We start from the raw sequence: 18,464 nt of genomic DNA, 5'->3' as shown, positions 1-18,464 counted from the left end.
CCAGTATATATCTTAATAATTATAACTTTTTCATAAAAAAACTACACCAAAAGTTTGTGGAATTACATCTATTTGCCAAGTTTTATTAGAATCGGTGAAACCCAATAAACCGGATACATCCCCCAATTTGCCATCCTTAGACGTGGAATATTTTCTTCAAATAGGTACAACTATTGAGGTACCCCCTTTCCAACAAAAAACAAATAAACGTCGAAATCGGTTCACAAATGACAGAACAATCGCGTAACTTACACACAAAAAAATACAATCGAATACAGAACCTCCAACTCGGGTTAAAAAAGAATAAACCAAAATTTCGTATAGCAATTTTTTTAACCGTCTTTACTGGCTGTCATTGTGTTATATTAATGAATATTCAATAAACGTTCAAACTTTGTTTGTATTGAGTGCACTCGCAGAACGGTTCTCTTTATTAAGACGCTAATCAAAATCAATGTTAACTAATCAACCACACAATCAGTACAACACCAAGAGGAACATAGAATGTTAATTAGAAAATACTTCCTGTTTGTGTCGAACGTATTATTATTTATGAATTAGTAAAAAGCAATGAGATAGAGGTTTTAAACCGGTTGGTGGAGCGGAAAAAAAGGACCTTTGAATTTTTCTGCGACTGGCATGAGCAATAGACAATTTAACAAAAAACTGCTAAAATTATTAAGCTATCAAAATTAACAACGAAAACGTAGTTCATCAACTTATGTCTTAGGGTGTCGGGCGCAGTGGCAGTGATTTAAGCTCTGAGTGGCACTGCAATTGTTTTAGGGACAATCGTGTCCCTTACCACCAAACACACGACTTGTTCGTCCCGTCACTTATAAAAAAATAAAAAATAAACAAGCTAAGTACCCAGATTTCCTGGGGTAGTTTGATCAGGAGTTAAGCGAATATCCAATGAAATTTTTAAATTGGTAAAATTACTTAGATTATGTCTAGTCTGACTTCATACTCAGTTTAAAAGATTAAGGGCGCCTTCTTTTTAGACGCTTTATACAATATTTAGAAGCGCAGCCGCGGCGCCACGTAATATAAAAAAAAACACAAAATAATTTATTTACAATGAGATTGTGTTGATACATTACAATTTAAATTATGACATAGAACCAGGAAACACAACTCAATTTAGCATATATCGCGTACAGAGAATTTCCTACGATTCCTGCACTGAGGAAAGCCTGGCTCGCAGGTAATCGATAAAATCCTTGTTACTGACAATAAAGAATAACTCTAGGAAAGAACAATACCATAGACAATTTTTACAATTAATAGGTTTTATTATAATAAGTAACCCATCCATCCGTTTTCAGGTAAAAGAAATCTGAAGATCCTTAACTTTGGTTCTCGTCAGTAGAACATTGTTCAATAATGACAAATAGTTTCACCTAGACCTGTATCGGTCGATCATTTTTGATAACCCGGGTCGATCATGACCCATACGCAATGTGATCGGGTCAAATGATTTGATCATATGTTCGATATTCTAGCGGGACACTCGTCGCTCACGATACTTCCATATGACGTCTAAAAGTGTCAAATTATACAATTAGCTTTTATTCTTTCCTGCTGATGGGTAATGTGTATAAAGTTAAATGCATCATTCATAAACCATACTTAGGACATTTCAATTTCTTTCGAAGAAAAGTAACACCTAGAAAACAAAAATACATCACAAAAACTTATGAGCATTCAAACTTAACAATTTATTATTCATTAATATTTTAATATTAGCTAGTGCACTCTTAAATAATCACAACATACCTAAAAACAGATTAAACTTACAAAATTACCATGTAATGGACACTACGCCGCGGAGCAATTAGAATTAATGATTGATAGACTCATTGATCTGTTGATCCGTTAACCCGTTGACTCGTTATTCGATTGCTTGACTTTTTGGTTCGATCGAACGACAGTTCTGTCGCACGAATACTCTATAGAACAAATGACCCATGAAACTGTAAATAAAATGATCGGGTTATTTAAAAGCTAGTAACCCGGGTTATCGGGTCACAGGTACTGTTCGAATCATTTTGATTCGATCGATTACGATCGACCCACGTCTAGTTTCATCAATTCGTTAAAATGTCAGCCAAAATTTTGCATTACTCGTATGTTCATAGGTAGTTTATAACTTCCGCAAAATATTTCTGAAATTAGGAGGTCGCTTAAAAGCAACGATGTGTGAGATCACGATCCCTTTCCTGCTTTGAAAAAGCCCCCACCGCCGGCGCTAGCTCATGTTGCGACCGGGTGCAATCCATACACTGGCGCGCTCTTGTAGGCACGCGATCAAAATACAGTTACATTTTCCCCAGATATCGAAAATTCGGCTGCAAATGGTGCAATTATAAATAATGTTGGGAAAAAATAGCCCGTTTACTCCACCTGGGCCCCCTTAGACACGCCGCACACCTTGCCCCATAGGTAAATCCGGCACTAAAAGCCCCTTCCCTTTAAAATACAAATACTCTTTATTACATACAAATACATAAAACAAAAATACCAGTACAACAACAGGCCCACTTCCTTTTGTTTTTCAGTGTGTAGATTTTGCTTTCATAGTTTAAATAATTTATATTCATTCCTGTTTATCTGATACTTAACAAAGAATGTATGTCATAATAATTATTTTCGAAACGCGGCTATCGATGGATTGAAGACGGATACGTTACAAAATCCTTATAAAACTATTTTATTATCTATCACTATCACCAAAGAGGCAATAAAATTAATCTTTACGGTAAATTATACGACAATTCCTTTGTCAATAACCTTAGTGGAATATTACGTCTGTCTTTACGTAGTGATGCAAGTAATTAATGAAAAGCAAATATAAAATGGAGTACCTGTGATTTTCTAAGGCCTCTGCAGGCGTCGTGCTGTTATGTTAATTGATCTGCTAGTTCAAAAAATCCATAAGGTAGGAGGCAAACAAGCAGACAAGCCACTTGATGGGAGGTGGTCGTGGACATCTAGCAACATCAGAGGAGCTACCCATGCGTTGCCAGCCTTGCGAACCCTGTTAGACTCGCTTTTCGAAAAACCCCATGTCATAGTGCAAAGGAAATACTTCAGATGGAAGCCATTCCACAACTTACAGGTTCGAGGTAGGCACGAACGTGATGCCCGTGTGGTCTTACAATGCCTGGCATCAACGATGTGGAATAGTCTCTTTGGTGGTGCAATGACGGGAGCGTTCTTTTTTTGTATAATAATAATTTTGTATAATATAATTATTTGTATAATAAGTGACGGGAAAAGTCGTGCGCTGGTGGTAAGCGACACGCGTAGCCATAACAGTTGCAGTGCCATTCAAGAGCTTTAAATCGCAAAGATCTTAGGGGCACTGCCACTGCGTCCGTCACCCTGAGACATGAATTGACAAGTCCCATATGCCAGTAATTTCACCAGCATCCTTACTTACCCTTCAGTACCGTAACACAGTAATGCTCACATTACTGCTTGGCGTCAGAAATAAGTTACAATAATAATAACGCACACACTCAACATAGCCCCGCACTAGGGAAACCCTGTGTTGCGGGTGCCATGGACACACATAGACAACCACAAATTACACCCAAACTCACGAGAGAAATAAATATAGGCCATACAAATATTTCTCCCGGGCCGGGAATCGAACCTGGGACCTCTGCGTGGCAGTCCGGCATGGTAATCGTTCGGCCACAGAGGCAGTTAAAAGTAAGGTGGCAGTACCAGTAATACCTGGACGAAGTCTCTCACAAGGAGCTCTTCTGCTACTATAGTCCCTCTAAGTCCTCCAGGTTATAAAGACGGTAGAACACTAACTCCGTAGACTATACTACTATGGGAACTCGAAACGGTCTATGAGTTTGGAATCGTAGACAACACGAACAGCCTGACCTTGGACGGAGCCAAGTGGATCAAGCTGGTAAAAGTTTATTTTGTTGGAAGTCGACAACGAACCTGTATCCCCATTTACTACGATACTTGACATACCTACTCAACTATACCATTCATAACCGTCAATTTAAGGTAAATCATTTGTCTTTAGGAACGTCATCGGGATCATTGTCAATAAAGTTCTATGTATATAAATTTTGCGATAATACGGACCAAGTCGAGGATTACGTATCGAAGTAGGAAATGTCATCGAGGTCACGACGTGCGAGCCGCCGCATCAACAATTATTTTTAATCGTTTAAGGCATCACATACAGATGTTTATTTATTCGTTCGTAAGTACCTACATTAAAACTTCAATTTTAAGTCCGAATAATATTTAAAGAAGACTGAGCTTTATTGACAAAGGATGACGTTATATGCTTTTGTTCAAAAATATTCTTTTAACTTGCGGAAAAAACTTTTACGACTGGTCTGGATAATGTGTTAGTTTGACCAATGCCCTTATGACAGGCAAAAACGAAGCATTTTTTACAATATTACTAAGGCTGAGATTTATAAAACGAACTTTGTGTCCGACTAAACAAAGATGGCGAGCTGAGCAAGTTTCTCATACTCACAAAACTAACTTTGCATAAAATTTAAGCAAGTTTAATTTAGTTTTTTACTTAAACGTCAGCAAAGTTCTGTGATTTGCTCAGCCTAAGTAAGAACCTATGTCATTTCCATTTATTGAAGTCTTAGGTAGTCACCACACTTATCGACATAGATTCACAATAAGCCGATCAGAAAAATCTTTGTGTCGATTGCGTCGGCGATCCGAGCAGAAGTGAAACGCGCAACGTCTTTTTCAGACTTATTGTATAGAAATAAAAGTTTTCCTGTCTGGCTCAATGCGATTCCGTGCAAATAAGTGTGGTGAGTCCCTTACACAGGCTAGGATTTCATGCACAAGGAGCACTTATTGCATCTAAACTCTGCGTTTAATCAAGAGCCACATCTGTTGCAGTGCTAAAAACGAATAGACGGAATGTCTGATGAAATGATAGCATTTTTTTTTATAACATCAAGTGGCGGGACGAACAAGGCGTGCGCCTGATGGTAAGCTACACGCCTGTACACACCAGTTACAATGTCACTCGGAGCTTTAATTTGCAAAGATCTAAGGAGCACTACTACTGCGCCCGTCACCCTGAGACATAAGTTAACAAGTCCCACGTGTCTTTAATTTCACCAGCACCCTTACCCTTCAAAACCGGAACACAGCAATGTTGATATTACTGCTTAGCGGCAGAAGCAGGTATGGTATACTGCTACTAAATGTCGTACAGTTAAAGTTATGTTAAACGTTGCACACACTTTCCATGTCGTATCTGTGTTTTTGTACTGTAGACGTAAATGTACTGGTACATCTAACCGATTCTCGAAAACCATTAACAAATAACAACATTTAAGTGGAATTAAAATAACGACTAATGGAATTAGTCTTTATGATGGATTTCTTCTATAGGTAATGTTTAATAGCTTAGATATTCCTACCTAATGTGTGCATTTGGCACATGAAAATGAACAAGGAAAAAACAAAATTTCTGAACGGAAGATAAAATGCTCCGCGAAGTGTGAGGGTGGGGTAGGTACATCAGATTTAAAGTCAAACACGTTTGTGGTGACAGTGCCGATCGAACATCTGTTGACATTCATGAAGGAGCTTTGGCCGAAGGATGTAGTAGGTATATCGGTAATTCCACGGCCGGTTAGCTGACACGTCACCTTCCCGCTTTTTTGACATTACGAACCTATGTTAAACTGTAATAAGAGTTCATGGTAAGGCTTCATGCGCCATACGTCGCTGACAAGTGCAATTAATGTAGAATAGTTACTTAATTTCCATATTATATGTATTTTAATCTTTAGTTACATATTATATGGGTCACAGTTGCATGATGTAAATGCATAAATAAAAATAAAATAACTTTATATGAAAAAATAAACCAATCTCAAAAGTTCGTAGAATCACATCTATTTGTCAAGTTTTATTGAAATCGACTACCGGAAAAGGCGCGAAACCGGATTCATCCCCTAGTCTGCCACCCTTAGAGGTGGAATATTTTCTTCAAATTTAAATGGGACCAATTCAAGGTACCCCTCTTTCCAATAAAAAAAATCATCAAAGTCGGTTCACAAATGTTACGCGGAATATCGAGTAACATATATACAAAAAAAAATACAGTCAAATTGAGAATCTCTTCCTTTTTTTTAAGTCGGTTAAAAAAGTAGGTACTTTCAAAGACAAAACTTGCTGCCCTTTAATCTATAAGAAAGTTCCACATTTGATCATTGGTATTCTATGTCATTTCATTTTCGTTTAAACTCGTACAGAACACTAACGAAAGCACTATGTACAACATTTAAAAGTAATGCTTGCTTGGACACGCACAGCTTGTAGCCAGAACAAAGAAAAATGACCTCAATATATTCATATCTCTAAGTACACAAGTCCGTTATATAGATATAAACATATCTCAAGTGCGTTCGTAATAGAAAAACCAAAGTTTAATTAGTTATTTTTTATAGTTCTATACCATAATAAATTAATATACGTGTAGAGCTATTTAACTTTGAATTACAACAATGTTGTAAACAAATATTCGTTGTATAGGTAGACTTAGTTACTAAGCCTCTGTCGGCTACAATGGACTATGTACTACAGAACCATATTCAGCAGTAACACTTATGTATGAGAATATAGGTATATATTATACTACTATATACGGTAACACAGTACACAGTAATGAACAAGCAATATTAACGTACGACTCAACAAAAACGCGTTTCAGAAACTGTTATAAATGAACATCGAATCAACCATAATTCTGCACCTGGGTCTGTCATGAAACCAAAGATACTAAGTTGTTTTGAAATTTGAAGAAAAATAAGTAATACTCACTGCTCTTCCTGCCCTCCTGAACCCTGTACGTGAGGTCAGCAAAAGCCAAGTCCACTGGTGGGCGCTTGGGCAAGTGCGTCAACGTCTTAGGCTGCGCCGGAGTTATGGTCACCTTTAAGCTGCCCTTCCTGTCGGCAACGATACACATTGAGTCTGTGGGACCCACGGGCTCCTTTTCCACTTTCATTTTGATATAACTTTAAAACATAACACAAAGACACTCCGCGCGTAAATCGTGCGAACCGCAGCGCGTCCAATCGCAGACTGAGGCAATTTCTGTGTGCGACTGTGCGCGCACGCCTGACGTCGAGTTGTGGAGTTTTGAACTTTGAGCTACAGTCATTTTCTTTATCTGCTTCCAGTGTGTATGTTTAATATTGTTTAGTTAATTTTCCATTATTTACGAAATGTTTATTGTAAAAAGTGGATTTGTAGTTTTATTTAACAACAAGAATACATTCAGTTTTAGATTTCTAAGAGCTACAATAAAATTTAATTACGAAACTTAATAAGAATAATAACGTTTAATTAAGAATTAACTCTATTTACTTCACAAAATCATGTTTCACATATAAATCTGTGAAATTAAGTGTAAACAATACAGAATTTTTGTTGATGAAATCGAATGGGTGTTCTGTGTTAACTTGTCATATGGATTCCAATGAGAAGTAATTATTTCTTACACAATATTAGGTTTGTAATAATGTGACAGAAATCTCATTTTAAACATAGTATTGCTTGAGTTAGGAGACTCCAAATCGCTGTTATCAAGATCATGCAACTAACACGATACTTCGAGGAAGAAAGGGCGTACAAGTCAATGTTACCGAAAATGAACTATTGATGTAGTTGGCCTAAATTTGGAAATACATTCATCAAATTTCTGTATTTGATGCGGAGGGTGAACTCACTGAATTGCGAAGTGAGTGGGATTCCTGAGGATGTAGATCATTTGCTTTTAGAGTGTGTTCAGACGGAACCTATCAGTGCACAGATATTTGCAGAGGCTGATCTCCATACATTTAATGTTGACTGGTTTCAATCAGTTTTGTCGGAGCCAACATGTAGTGCCACGGAGATATGTTATTGTTAATGTTATTTATCTGTCTAGATTTCATTTAGTGTTTTCTTGAGGTATCGTTTTTCTAATGGGGCTGACATATCCAATATCGAGAAGCCTCTAAATAAATGAAGATTTTAAAAATGCATCTGACTGACTCAATTGACTTAAGTCAAAGAATTATTTATAGGTAAAAAATAAAATTTGTCGTAAACATAGTTATAAAAATCAAACAGCTATGCATCAAAATTGCTATATAGCAATAAGGCCGCCTGTTACACATTAACTTACTATTTTATACTTAAGTTACGGTTTCATGTTGACTACAATTTTATGTGCAATACTCCTGTATTCCAGCAGCTTAGAAAGATATAGTAGGAATCAGGTTCATCTTCTCGCTCGGAAACCCATCTGTTTCTTGACGATCTGTTTTTCAGTCGTCGTCGTGTAAAACTTTGTAGCTTGGCTTGTACGCCCTTTCTTCCCCGAAGTGTCAAACACCTTATTAATAATAAATTCATTAATAAAACTGAATGCTTAAGTTTATCTAATAAAAGACATAATTGGACTACGGTGTACAATTAATTGCAATCTTTTATATTTATTTAACAACCTATGCTGTGCAAATGCTGACAAATGCCGGTTTTACCAATAATCCTTACTTTGTACTAGGTCAACTAATTTCCTACTCTAGCATGCTTAATTATATCAAACATATCTGACAATCCATGACCTTATGACCTTTAAAACCAATGAAATGGAATTTGAGACTTGAACTCAGTTTAATTAATTATAATTGGACAAATTTTAAGTAGATAATGAGATTGTGATCTTTGGTAATAATGATTGAATATTTTTATTTTAGATTTGTTTCTTAATCTTTAGTGAGTAATGAACCATCATAAGCTTTGGCACAATATTAGTGAGGGTTACGCACCCTTCAGTCCAATGTAGCCAAGTCAAGGACCCATTATATATGTTTGTTTTATTATTATTTTTACATATTAACTTATTTGGATGACATGATGAATTACTGCCCGTCACTATTGACTACAATGTACAGCAATTAGCTCCTTCAACGTAGTTATGAATTAATACGAAACTTGATGAGCGGCAAACGTCAAAACGGCCATCATAGCGTGCCCGAACTATAGTAGAAGGATTGTGTTTGGTCTCATTAAGTTGCCCTGGCGAATTGTTGATGTAAATCAGATAGAGATTTTTGGAGGGATTTTTTATTTTCAAAACAATATACTTACTTGATTTTTAACCGACTACAAAGAAGGAGGAGGTTCTCAATTCCACTGTATCTTCTTTTTTTTTGTATGTATGTTACGTGATAACTCCGGTATTTGTGAACCTATTTTCATAATTCTTTTTTTGTTGGAAAGGGGGTACTTCCATAGTGGTCCCATTTCATTTTGAAGAAAATCATCCACCCTTAGGGGTGGCTGTTCACGCATGAAGATTCATTTTTATAAATAGCGCCTAAATTTTACTTAAGGAGCTATTATTTTTTGCTATTTCTCCAATTCCAGACTTTTTTCTCTCAATATACTTTGAGTAGTGAGAACCAATTTTCATTATCTCCAGTGTCAAGTCCTGTATAGTGGTGAACTAGGGGATATTGCAATAAAACTTAGCAAATACACGTAATTCCACGTACATTTGAGGTCAGTTCTTTTAGTACTCTGTATTGCGATTATTTAAAACTATACATAATAACTTTATTGTTTACATGGAGGGTACATACAAACACAACTGTGTCTTATTCTTTTTTTTTTTTCAAAATAAATCCACAATGTGTCTTATTTTTCAAAAAGGGAAACTCAAACAAGTCTACAACAATAATAATACCTCCAATGAACACTATACCAACTTTATTTTTTGATCATTTTCTGTTATTTTTGTAAACAGCCATATTGATTTACTAATATTATGCTCCCGGAATTTTGCAAAAAAAAAAACCGAAAACCAATATTCGAAAAAAAAACTAATTTTGTGAAAAATATATAGAAACAAAAACAAAATAAAAACAGAACAGGTCCAAAAATTAATTAAGTTCATTGGAAGTATAGATATTATAGAAATGAAAACTGCATTGTGCACTTGGCTACTGAGAAACATTTACTTTATCTCTGATTTTGGTATTAAATTCATTTTGACAAAATTAGTGGTTTCTGTGTGAGCGCTAAATGACGAGGTTCCTGGTTCAATTCCGGGTTGGACCAATTAGTGGAACAATCAAATTGAAAATCGCTTCTGATCTGAGTGTTCTGGTTGGTGCCCTGCTGTTGGTGCACTCATAGGGAATTCTTTCTCTAGAGAGTATATACTTTAACTTTACATTGACTTTTCATACCATGACGGGCTTAAAATAAGGTTATTATAATGCTTCATTAGCAGCTTTGTGACTATTCACTCAATTCGTACTATGATGCGACTTTAATATTAAAATAAAATTGTTCTTATGTCAAATTTAGCAATCTTAAAATAGCTACATGGATGCAATGGAAACAATATTATTTTCGAATTAATTGTCTAAATATTGAGTTGTGTTGTTATTTTAATCATTATTAAAAGTTAAGCTGAACTTATTTATTCACATAATATATCTCTTGAATATTTTGTTTATTTTTTATTTAATAGTACATAGGAAATAATTTCTTGTTAAATAAAAATATGTAATGTTTATTTCAAAAATGATGACAGCGACAACAGTTCACACTAGACTACAATTCTGAATTCACAATGTGACAGACTCAAAGTGAAGACTCAGTTCGTTTTATTTATTTTTCTTCATGAAAATGCAGAAATATAATTGAAAACAACATAATTTTAATAGATTTCATTATTACATACATTTTTTTTGCAGTTAAAATTCTCTGAATGTAAATAATATTAAGAATTTTAACATTATGCTACGATAGGATGATTCGGAACATCAAAAAAGAAAGAGATGGCATTATCCAGTTCACATCGCATTATTTCTTTCCCATTTTTAATAAGGAATAGACAATATTGGGAAATAATTCCTTCTTTCAGTCACTTTAGCAATAATAATTACTTGGTTGATAGGTTTGTCATGGTATGAATATGTGTAATAATATAATAATTATAATAAGCTTACTATGATATATAGATAGCTTACATTGAAATAAGATTGTTTTTTGTAGGTTTATTACCACAGGTAATTGGATGTGTTATGAAAAATGGAAAGGGAAAAATGTTTTTAAGGTCCTGGTCCAATAACGAAATATATTTTTTAATACAGTTGCTCAAAACGTGGTATTTTTCGCACTACAAATCGTGCGGAAAGTTGGATTTCTCGCACTAGTGCTTTTTACTTTTCCAGTTTTTTTTTAATTTATTGTTATTTTAAGTCTTAAACATAGAATTAAAGAGATTGTATATTTATTTCATATTTATGTGCTTTGTGACGTAAGTCATTCGTCATTACTATACTATATCTATGGAGAGACTGCATTTTTACACCTATGAAGTAAATGCTCCTTAGTAGCAATTATGTAGAAAATAAAGTAATTTAAAATAGTAATTTTAATGTGGCTGAATACTGGCAACAGTTGCCATATTGAAAAAAGTCGGCCAAAAAAAGTACTAATTTTTTTCATCGTTTACATTCCCGCCTTTTTCATTAACTTTTTTACGATTTGATTTTGTTATTGACAAAGTAATAAAATGAGGTTTTTTTTAAATAGGTACTGTTTTATTTTACTTTCAATGTAGGTTTTTCGCAAATGTATTAAAAAACGTTGTTTGATACACATGCGGATTTGTCATTTTCACTTGTCTCGAGTCTCGACCCTCGCCTCTGGCTTGGGCCAAGATGCCTCGAGACTCGTGAATAATGACTAACTTTCCGCACTTGTATCAAAAATAACTATACACTCTTTAAGTTGTACAAGCAAAAGAAAGACTATCAACTAAGACAAACATGTTCACATTTCAGGAAAATATGTTTAATATTTAATTTACTCATTCATTCATTATCATGTCTCCAGTGATAATAATTAATATAACCAACGTCTCTAGCCTAGTACTACATACAAAGAAATAACTATGTTGACGAAAGTATTAAGCAAGCCGTTTTACATCGTAAACTAATTATTATTAGACAGAATTTAACACCTTCAAGTTATTTATAATTATGTAGCAATTATCATTCTAGCTGAGGTGAAAGAAACTACTAATTTCGCAACAATTTACACAGAAGCGCAGATTCTTTATCGAAAAGAGGTCATGCAAAACAAAACTTGCATTTGTTAATTACGCACTGAGTATATTTATATAATCTGTATTCTTACCCCAAGTTGTTTAAAATGTACGTGTTATCCATCTTCAGGGCTTCATAAGCACGTTAATGAAAATCTGTCTGTTTTTAGATAGAAAAATAAACTCTGCGACAGTCAGAAATTATAATTCACAACCACAACTTTCTGACAAAACGTCACGGTATTGAGACAAACAAAAATTAATAGACTAGGGCTGTGACGGGACAGTTTCTGAACTTCAACTAAAACTCCGAAACTCTGAAGTAGTCAGAAGTTATGAGACATCTGTTTTAGCTCATGTCAAATTTCGTTTAATTCTATATTCTATTCAATTGTTTGGTTTTTGAACACTGTTTTTTTTTACATTCCTGCATATTAATTAATGTAACTTCCTTGTCTTGTTCGCTTGTCAAAAAACAAAACATAAGATAATTATGGCTAAAAATTAAAGAACAATATATTAATGAGTTAAATTCACTCGTTGTACAACACTAGCATGCAATTTTGATATTGTAGTGTTGTGTAAAAAGTTAAAAAGAGATAAACCATCACAAAAATTTGACAGTCAATTTTAGTGTTACAATTTATGGAAAATATATCATTAATAGGTATTTACCGTCAACAAATAAGCAAGTTGATTAAAAGCATGGCCAAAACGATCCTTAGGTGCCTTTAGCCGATTGTGTAATCACACTGAATGAAACAATTAAACAAGGACCATATTTTTGCAAACGAGTAGCTACAGTTACGCGAGTATGCACTAAATCTTTATTTTTCCTTTTGATTGTCTTTCCACTATATTATTTTAATTATTCTACAAAAAAAAAATCTTTTCTAAAACCTAAATCGACCATTAAATTTAGGTGACGTCTCACACGCTTTTATGCGTTATCCAATTTGAGATTTCACGCTTGACATCTAAGAAATATGGTGTTTTTATATGTATCTTTTTTCAGTAAAAGGTAGCACAAAGCGTTTAAATCTGTCACGTTCTAGTATGTACAGGGCAAGAAACAAGTAAACTTTCAATTTAACGCTATGTCGCTTACAATAAGAACTATCCAGTGATAAGCTTGATGTGCTCTTGACTGTGCGTATTTATCATCATATCATACCTTACATACAACAGCTGTCAGTCACTCGGAGCAAGTATAATAGCGAGTGTAAAGTAATTACTTGATTGCAAATTCTAGAGAGAAATAAAATAATTTTTTTTGGCTAGTTATAGTGTTGCACTATAACCATCAAATCAAAGATCTGAATCTGTGACGTCACAATAACGTGGAATACTGCAAAATTGCAAATCTTCACGACAACGAAAGATTAAAAGGCAACATTGTCAGTCAAAATCTGTCAAATCTGCAGAAGGAAAATATTTTTTTACGAACAAAAATAATTACAAGTCGAAGCTAAATTACGTCCAATTATGTGAATAAAGAGTCAAATAAGTAATTTATAGAACGATGTGTCAGTAGATAACGTGGTTAGGTGCAAAATGGAGAGCGTACGAGTGAGTATTGTTTGCGTAATTCTCTTTGTTCAAAGGTCGTAAGTTTTAAGGGATAAATTAAATGCTGCTAATGTATTTTGTTTCAGAATTTTTCCGTATCGCTTATCAAAGGGTTCATAGACAGTTTGCGAGGTGTAACTGTGCTATTGTATTTAGATAAAGAAATAAATGAGCGAGCACTGAGTCGTTCTCCTCATTTGGATCCCGACAATACAAAAAGTAAACAAAAGCAGACAAAAGTGAAACAGTGAGTTCATTTTCATAAAGAAATAAAATTTAGACACTTAATTTAACCAGATAATTAAGATATACAATCACGTCTATATAGACAGCTGTTTCTAAATCTTAACACTAGTAACTAAAAAGTTTTGTAGAATATACTTGACCCCTAGTCGACCTATTGGTTCTGAGACCTTTATTACGCATTCAACAGAAACGTGTAAAGGAATTTCAGCTTTTTTGTTGAAATTTGTATTTATGTAATAATAATAATAATATAATAATGCACACACTCAACATAGTCCTGCACTAGGTAAACCCTGTGTTGCGGGTGCAGTGGACACATACATAGATAACCACAAATGCCACCCAAATTCACGAGAGAAATGTAAAATGTAAGCCATACAAATATTTATCCCGGCCCGGGAATCAAACCTGGGACCTCTGCGTGGCAGTCTAGCATGGTAACCATTCGGCCATGGAGGTAGTTAGTATGTAATGTAAATAAATATCAAATTGAATTGCTAAGTTTCTCAAAACAATTTTTAATGATGCAATCAGTCATATCAAAATAAATTTTAGTCTTATTATTAGAAAAGCAATTTAGATATTAAATTTCTTTTGATTTATAATGCATGTTTTTTCTATGACTAAGAAACATTTGAGGTGTTAACTTGAAATAGTTGAAATGTTTATGATTCATCTAGTTTGATCTGAATAAATTATAATCAAGGTCCAAAGTTGTTAAGTTAGAAAACATTCACAAGGTTCAGTAATAAGAATAGCATATAAATAATGCATATGTTTCTATAATAAAAACTGTCTTGTTCAAAATTTAAATTAAAACTGAACAAACAGTTATTATTTGATATTAGTTTACTTTGAACTCTATTTGCCTCTTTTAGATTGTTTATACCTTTAAATACGCAAGCAGGAAATTAATATGTTAAGTTGTGAAAGGTGGGACATGATTTTGTGATGGGTGGGACGAGTTACTATTGAATACACAGAATTAATAAAATTACACTGTTTAATATGAGATCCATCATTAGTAAGCAAATATTTTATAATTTTTGTCTTATTAAGACATTTTAACTTAAAAAATAAACAGAACTAAAGAAGTGATAAAGTAATCGTATTATTTGTCTTGAAACACTATATATGACGACAAGAAATCAATGTCACGCATGTAAAATGCGTTAATAAATTTGAAAACTCCTGCCATATCCTTGAAGATTATGTATCATTTCAAAATATATAAATTTTAGGAGTTTTGCTCGAATATATAGTTAAAACTAGTGGAGACAGACTTTTCATGAATTTCCTGATACTAAAAACCGTCAGGAAAAATGATGTCACTTTTGAATTGTCTTTTTTTATGTTAAAATGTCTTTATTATGAGAAGAATTATAAAAAATTTGCTTACAAATGATGGATTTCATGTTAAACAGTGTAATTTTATATAAAGAGTCTATTTTAAAAAATTCTATGTTTTCAAATGTAACTTGTCCCACCTGTCACAAAATGGTGTCCCAATCATCACAATTTAACACATCAAATGTTAAACTCCGAAATTAAAGCAACTGTTACACCTAGTAAACATCGTAAAAACTCGAATCCATGACAATACAAACATTTATTCAAAGTAAAAACGTTTAGAAGTGTGTCCCACCCATCGCTGTGACGGGTGGGACACACTTTCAAATCTTAATATTTACATTCCTATTTACGTGCACAATGCCCAACCAAGCCAAAATAATGACCCTTAGCATAATTGTTACTTTTACAAAAGCAAATGCCAATAGATTGCATATTTATTGGTTAGAATAAAAATATATATATCGAGTTCTTAGGTTTTCGCGATTGTTACACATAGGAAATGAAACTATTTTTCCGGATTTAAACGTCGGTTTGTTTGAAGAAACAAATATACGTGATTTCAATCCGGATAAATAGTTTCATGTCCTAAAAATGTATATGTTTCATTGTGATGGGTGGGACTTGAAATTAGTATTTATTGAAACTTTAATAACTCCTCACCATGTACACTTCCATGCAGTCACTTATCACTGTTTTAAAATTAGTAAATTGTATTTTCTTCGACAGTAATTACTATTTTAAAAAGGTGCACAAATAACCGCGAAAATTGTTGCTAACATTATGAGAAAAAAGTTTCACTATAGACAACAGCTATGGCTGCGTTAATGAAGACAAAAAAATACAATAATTGTATGATATCCAAAAAATCTCATTTATTCCTAATGATTTGATTTATTGGACGTATTGTAGTCATACAATTAAAACCAAATAGTGTAATTAATTTTTTTGAACCGCAGTGTAATTTTCGCTATAATGACCCTACATTCTTCACAGCGCAATTTATCTTATGAATGAGCGATACATAATGTTTTGTGGCTTTCAAGTGTAATTTGCTTACATTGGAAAGAAAGATATTAAGTTATATTTGAAATTTGTTTAATTATGCCATACAATTTACATTATACATGTGTCGCTACATCAACAATCTATATTAGTTGTCATAAATCACACTTTATTATATTTTTTATTAAATTTCTTAACAATGAATGACACATTGGTATATGTATTAAAATTACACATACAATATTACATAGGAGGGCCCATATAGGTTAATTTATCCTTTTGTAATTATAAAGTAATGTGTTTTGTAATTATAACTATGTTTAGCTCCTTAATCAAATCTATTTAATGATAATATCTGGCCTCACAATTTTTGCACATGAATATTGTACTGTGAGTCTATTTGACAATTTTACATTGCAGCATTAGGTGAGAGATCATTTAAAAGACTTTGATAATATTTAATTAGCATCAGAATGTAGATTTGCATTGCACTAAACCCAGTCTACTTTAATATATATCAATCTTTAAAACCAAAAAATCTGCAGCATGCATGTAGAGAATTTTGAAGGGTCTGCTGGCCCATCCCGTAGCTCAGTTGGGAGAGTGATCCCACGTTAGCCGAAAATGTCGCTGGTTCAAGTTTTCGAAGGATTTTTTAATGTGACTTTGTTTGATCTTTGTATCAATTATATCAATCTTATTTAAAATTTTGGTCAATACAATCTTTATGTTTGTTTTTTCTCTTTGTGAGCTAGTTACCAAATTCTCATCTCACCATACTTTCAGGTTACCACATACTGAACTCGCCACAATGGCACTAGACTACCTCCAGATGCCTTCTTTTTATCTGTTGCAGTGAATGATAGAAAAATAAATCTTTTCTCCTTTTTTTTCAGGGAATCTAAAGTACTTACAAGGGTCTTACAATCATGTATTCTCAACGGGTTCATATTTTTACTTAGCATATTAGTATTTGAGTACGTACTCTTGCCGGCAGTCAAGTACTTAGTCACAGTTGTATTTGGACATGACCAAGGGGTGGCACATAGTGTATGGGCGTGGATGCTGCCATTCCTCTCTATGACATTTAGAATGATATGGGTGCTGCCTTTGTTCCTGCTTAGTAAACTTGTCAACGCGCTGTGGTTTCAAGTAAGTGTCTTTAGTACTGTTTCTATTTCATTAATTGTATTTTGTTATTACTTGCTAATCGATGGGTCTGTTAAAAGTAGCAGATACAATTTTGTAAAATATAATTCTATACTTCACACGTAAGTTGTTGTAAAATACCATCTTGCGCTTTTTAATTTAAATACATTATCCTTTTTTTATTTATATTATAGGTTCCATGTTAGGAAGTAAACGTAACACTAAGTGATTTCTTTACTTTTAAATATGGAACCTACAAAATGCGTAAAAAAGTATATATTTGACTTAAAAAAAATGGTATTTTAACTTACAGCAACTTACGTGTAAGGTATCAATATTAAAATATAAAAATTTTGCTTTTCTTAAAGAATATTGGCTTAAAGAGAAAGAATTTATTTTTTCACTCGCTACACACCTGTACCCACAATGTACTAAATTTTATTGTGAATAAGACGCTGAGCCTTCCATTGTTTAAAATAACCACGTGATAAATTAATCTTCTCTTGTTTTGTGCGCCAAATGCTTCTTTTTTTTTAAACCAAATTTTATTTAGTGTTTTTGGAATAGGCCACTATTTTAATGGAATTACCACACTTGTCAACACAGAATCGCATTAAGCTAGTCAAAAACGCTTTATGTTCCATGTAATAAGACCGATAGTGCAAAAGACGTGCATTTGGCAGTCAGAGCGGAAGTACGCGCAACGTCTTTTTGTTATATTTGAATTTTTTAAATATTTCAATTGTGGTGTTCCAATTTATGACGAGTCATGGCAGAATAACAGCGAGGACTATGTGATTAGTCTTCGAAAGCTGAGTTGTGGACTCTTTTGACATGCTTTATGGTAACTTGAATTTATTTTTATTTGTTTAATGTTTGAAACGTATGTATTTTATAATAACGCACACACTCAACAAAGCCCCGCACTAGGGAAACCCTGTGTCGCGGGTGCCATGGACACACACATAGACAACCACAAATTACACTCAAACTCACGAGAGAA

The 18,464-nt window shown here is 33.6% G+C and overlaps 2 protein-coding genes across 2 annotated transcripts in view; one reads left to right on the top strand and one right to left on the bottom strand.

Moving 5' to 3' along the window:
• The window catches only part of LOC113227220 (ATP-binding cassette sub-family G member 1), a 72,891-nt gene extending 60,521 nt beyond the window's left edge, over nt 1-12,370 (bottom strand). The window contains exons 1-2 of the mRNA XM_026460117.1: nt 12,235-12,370; nt 6,850-6,977 (exon numbers count right to left, since the gene is read on the bottom strand). Coding sequence (XP_026315902.1) covers nt 6,850-6,977; nt 12,235-12,266 — 160 coding nt within the window. The 5' untranslated portion in view covers nt 12,267-12,370. The remainder of the gene's footprint in view (nt 1-6,849; nt 6,978-12,234) is intronic.
• A 1,246-nt stretch (nt 12,371-13,616) lies between these two features.
• On the top strand, nt 13,617-17,667 carry LOC113227164 (etoposide-induced protein 2.4 homolog). The gene is made up of 4 exons (XM_026460042.1): nt 13,617-13,711; nt 13,798-13,958; nt 17,209-17,464; nt 17,656-17,667. The coding sequence occupies exons 1-4, from the start codon at nt 13,697-13,699 to the stop codon at nt 17,665-17,667; spliced, it is 444 nt and encodes a 147-aa protein (XP_026315827.1). The 5' UTR covers nt 13,617-13,696.
• The last annotated feature ends 797 nt before the right edge of the window (nt 17,668-18,464 follow it).

Source organism: Hyposmocoma kahamanoa, unplaced genomic scaffold (genome assembly GCF_003589595.1).
Source record: "Hyposmocoma kahamanoa isolate Upper Pololo Valley unplaced genomic scaffold, ASM358959v1 202, whole genome shotgun sequence".
Classification (NCBI taxonomy): domain Eukaryota; kingdom Metazoa; phylum Arthropoda; class Insecta; order Lepidoptera; family Cosmopterigidae; genus Hyposmocoma; species Hyposmocoma kahamanoa.
This window is presented reverse-complemented; position numbering and strand designations above follow the sequence as displayed.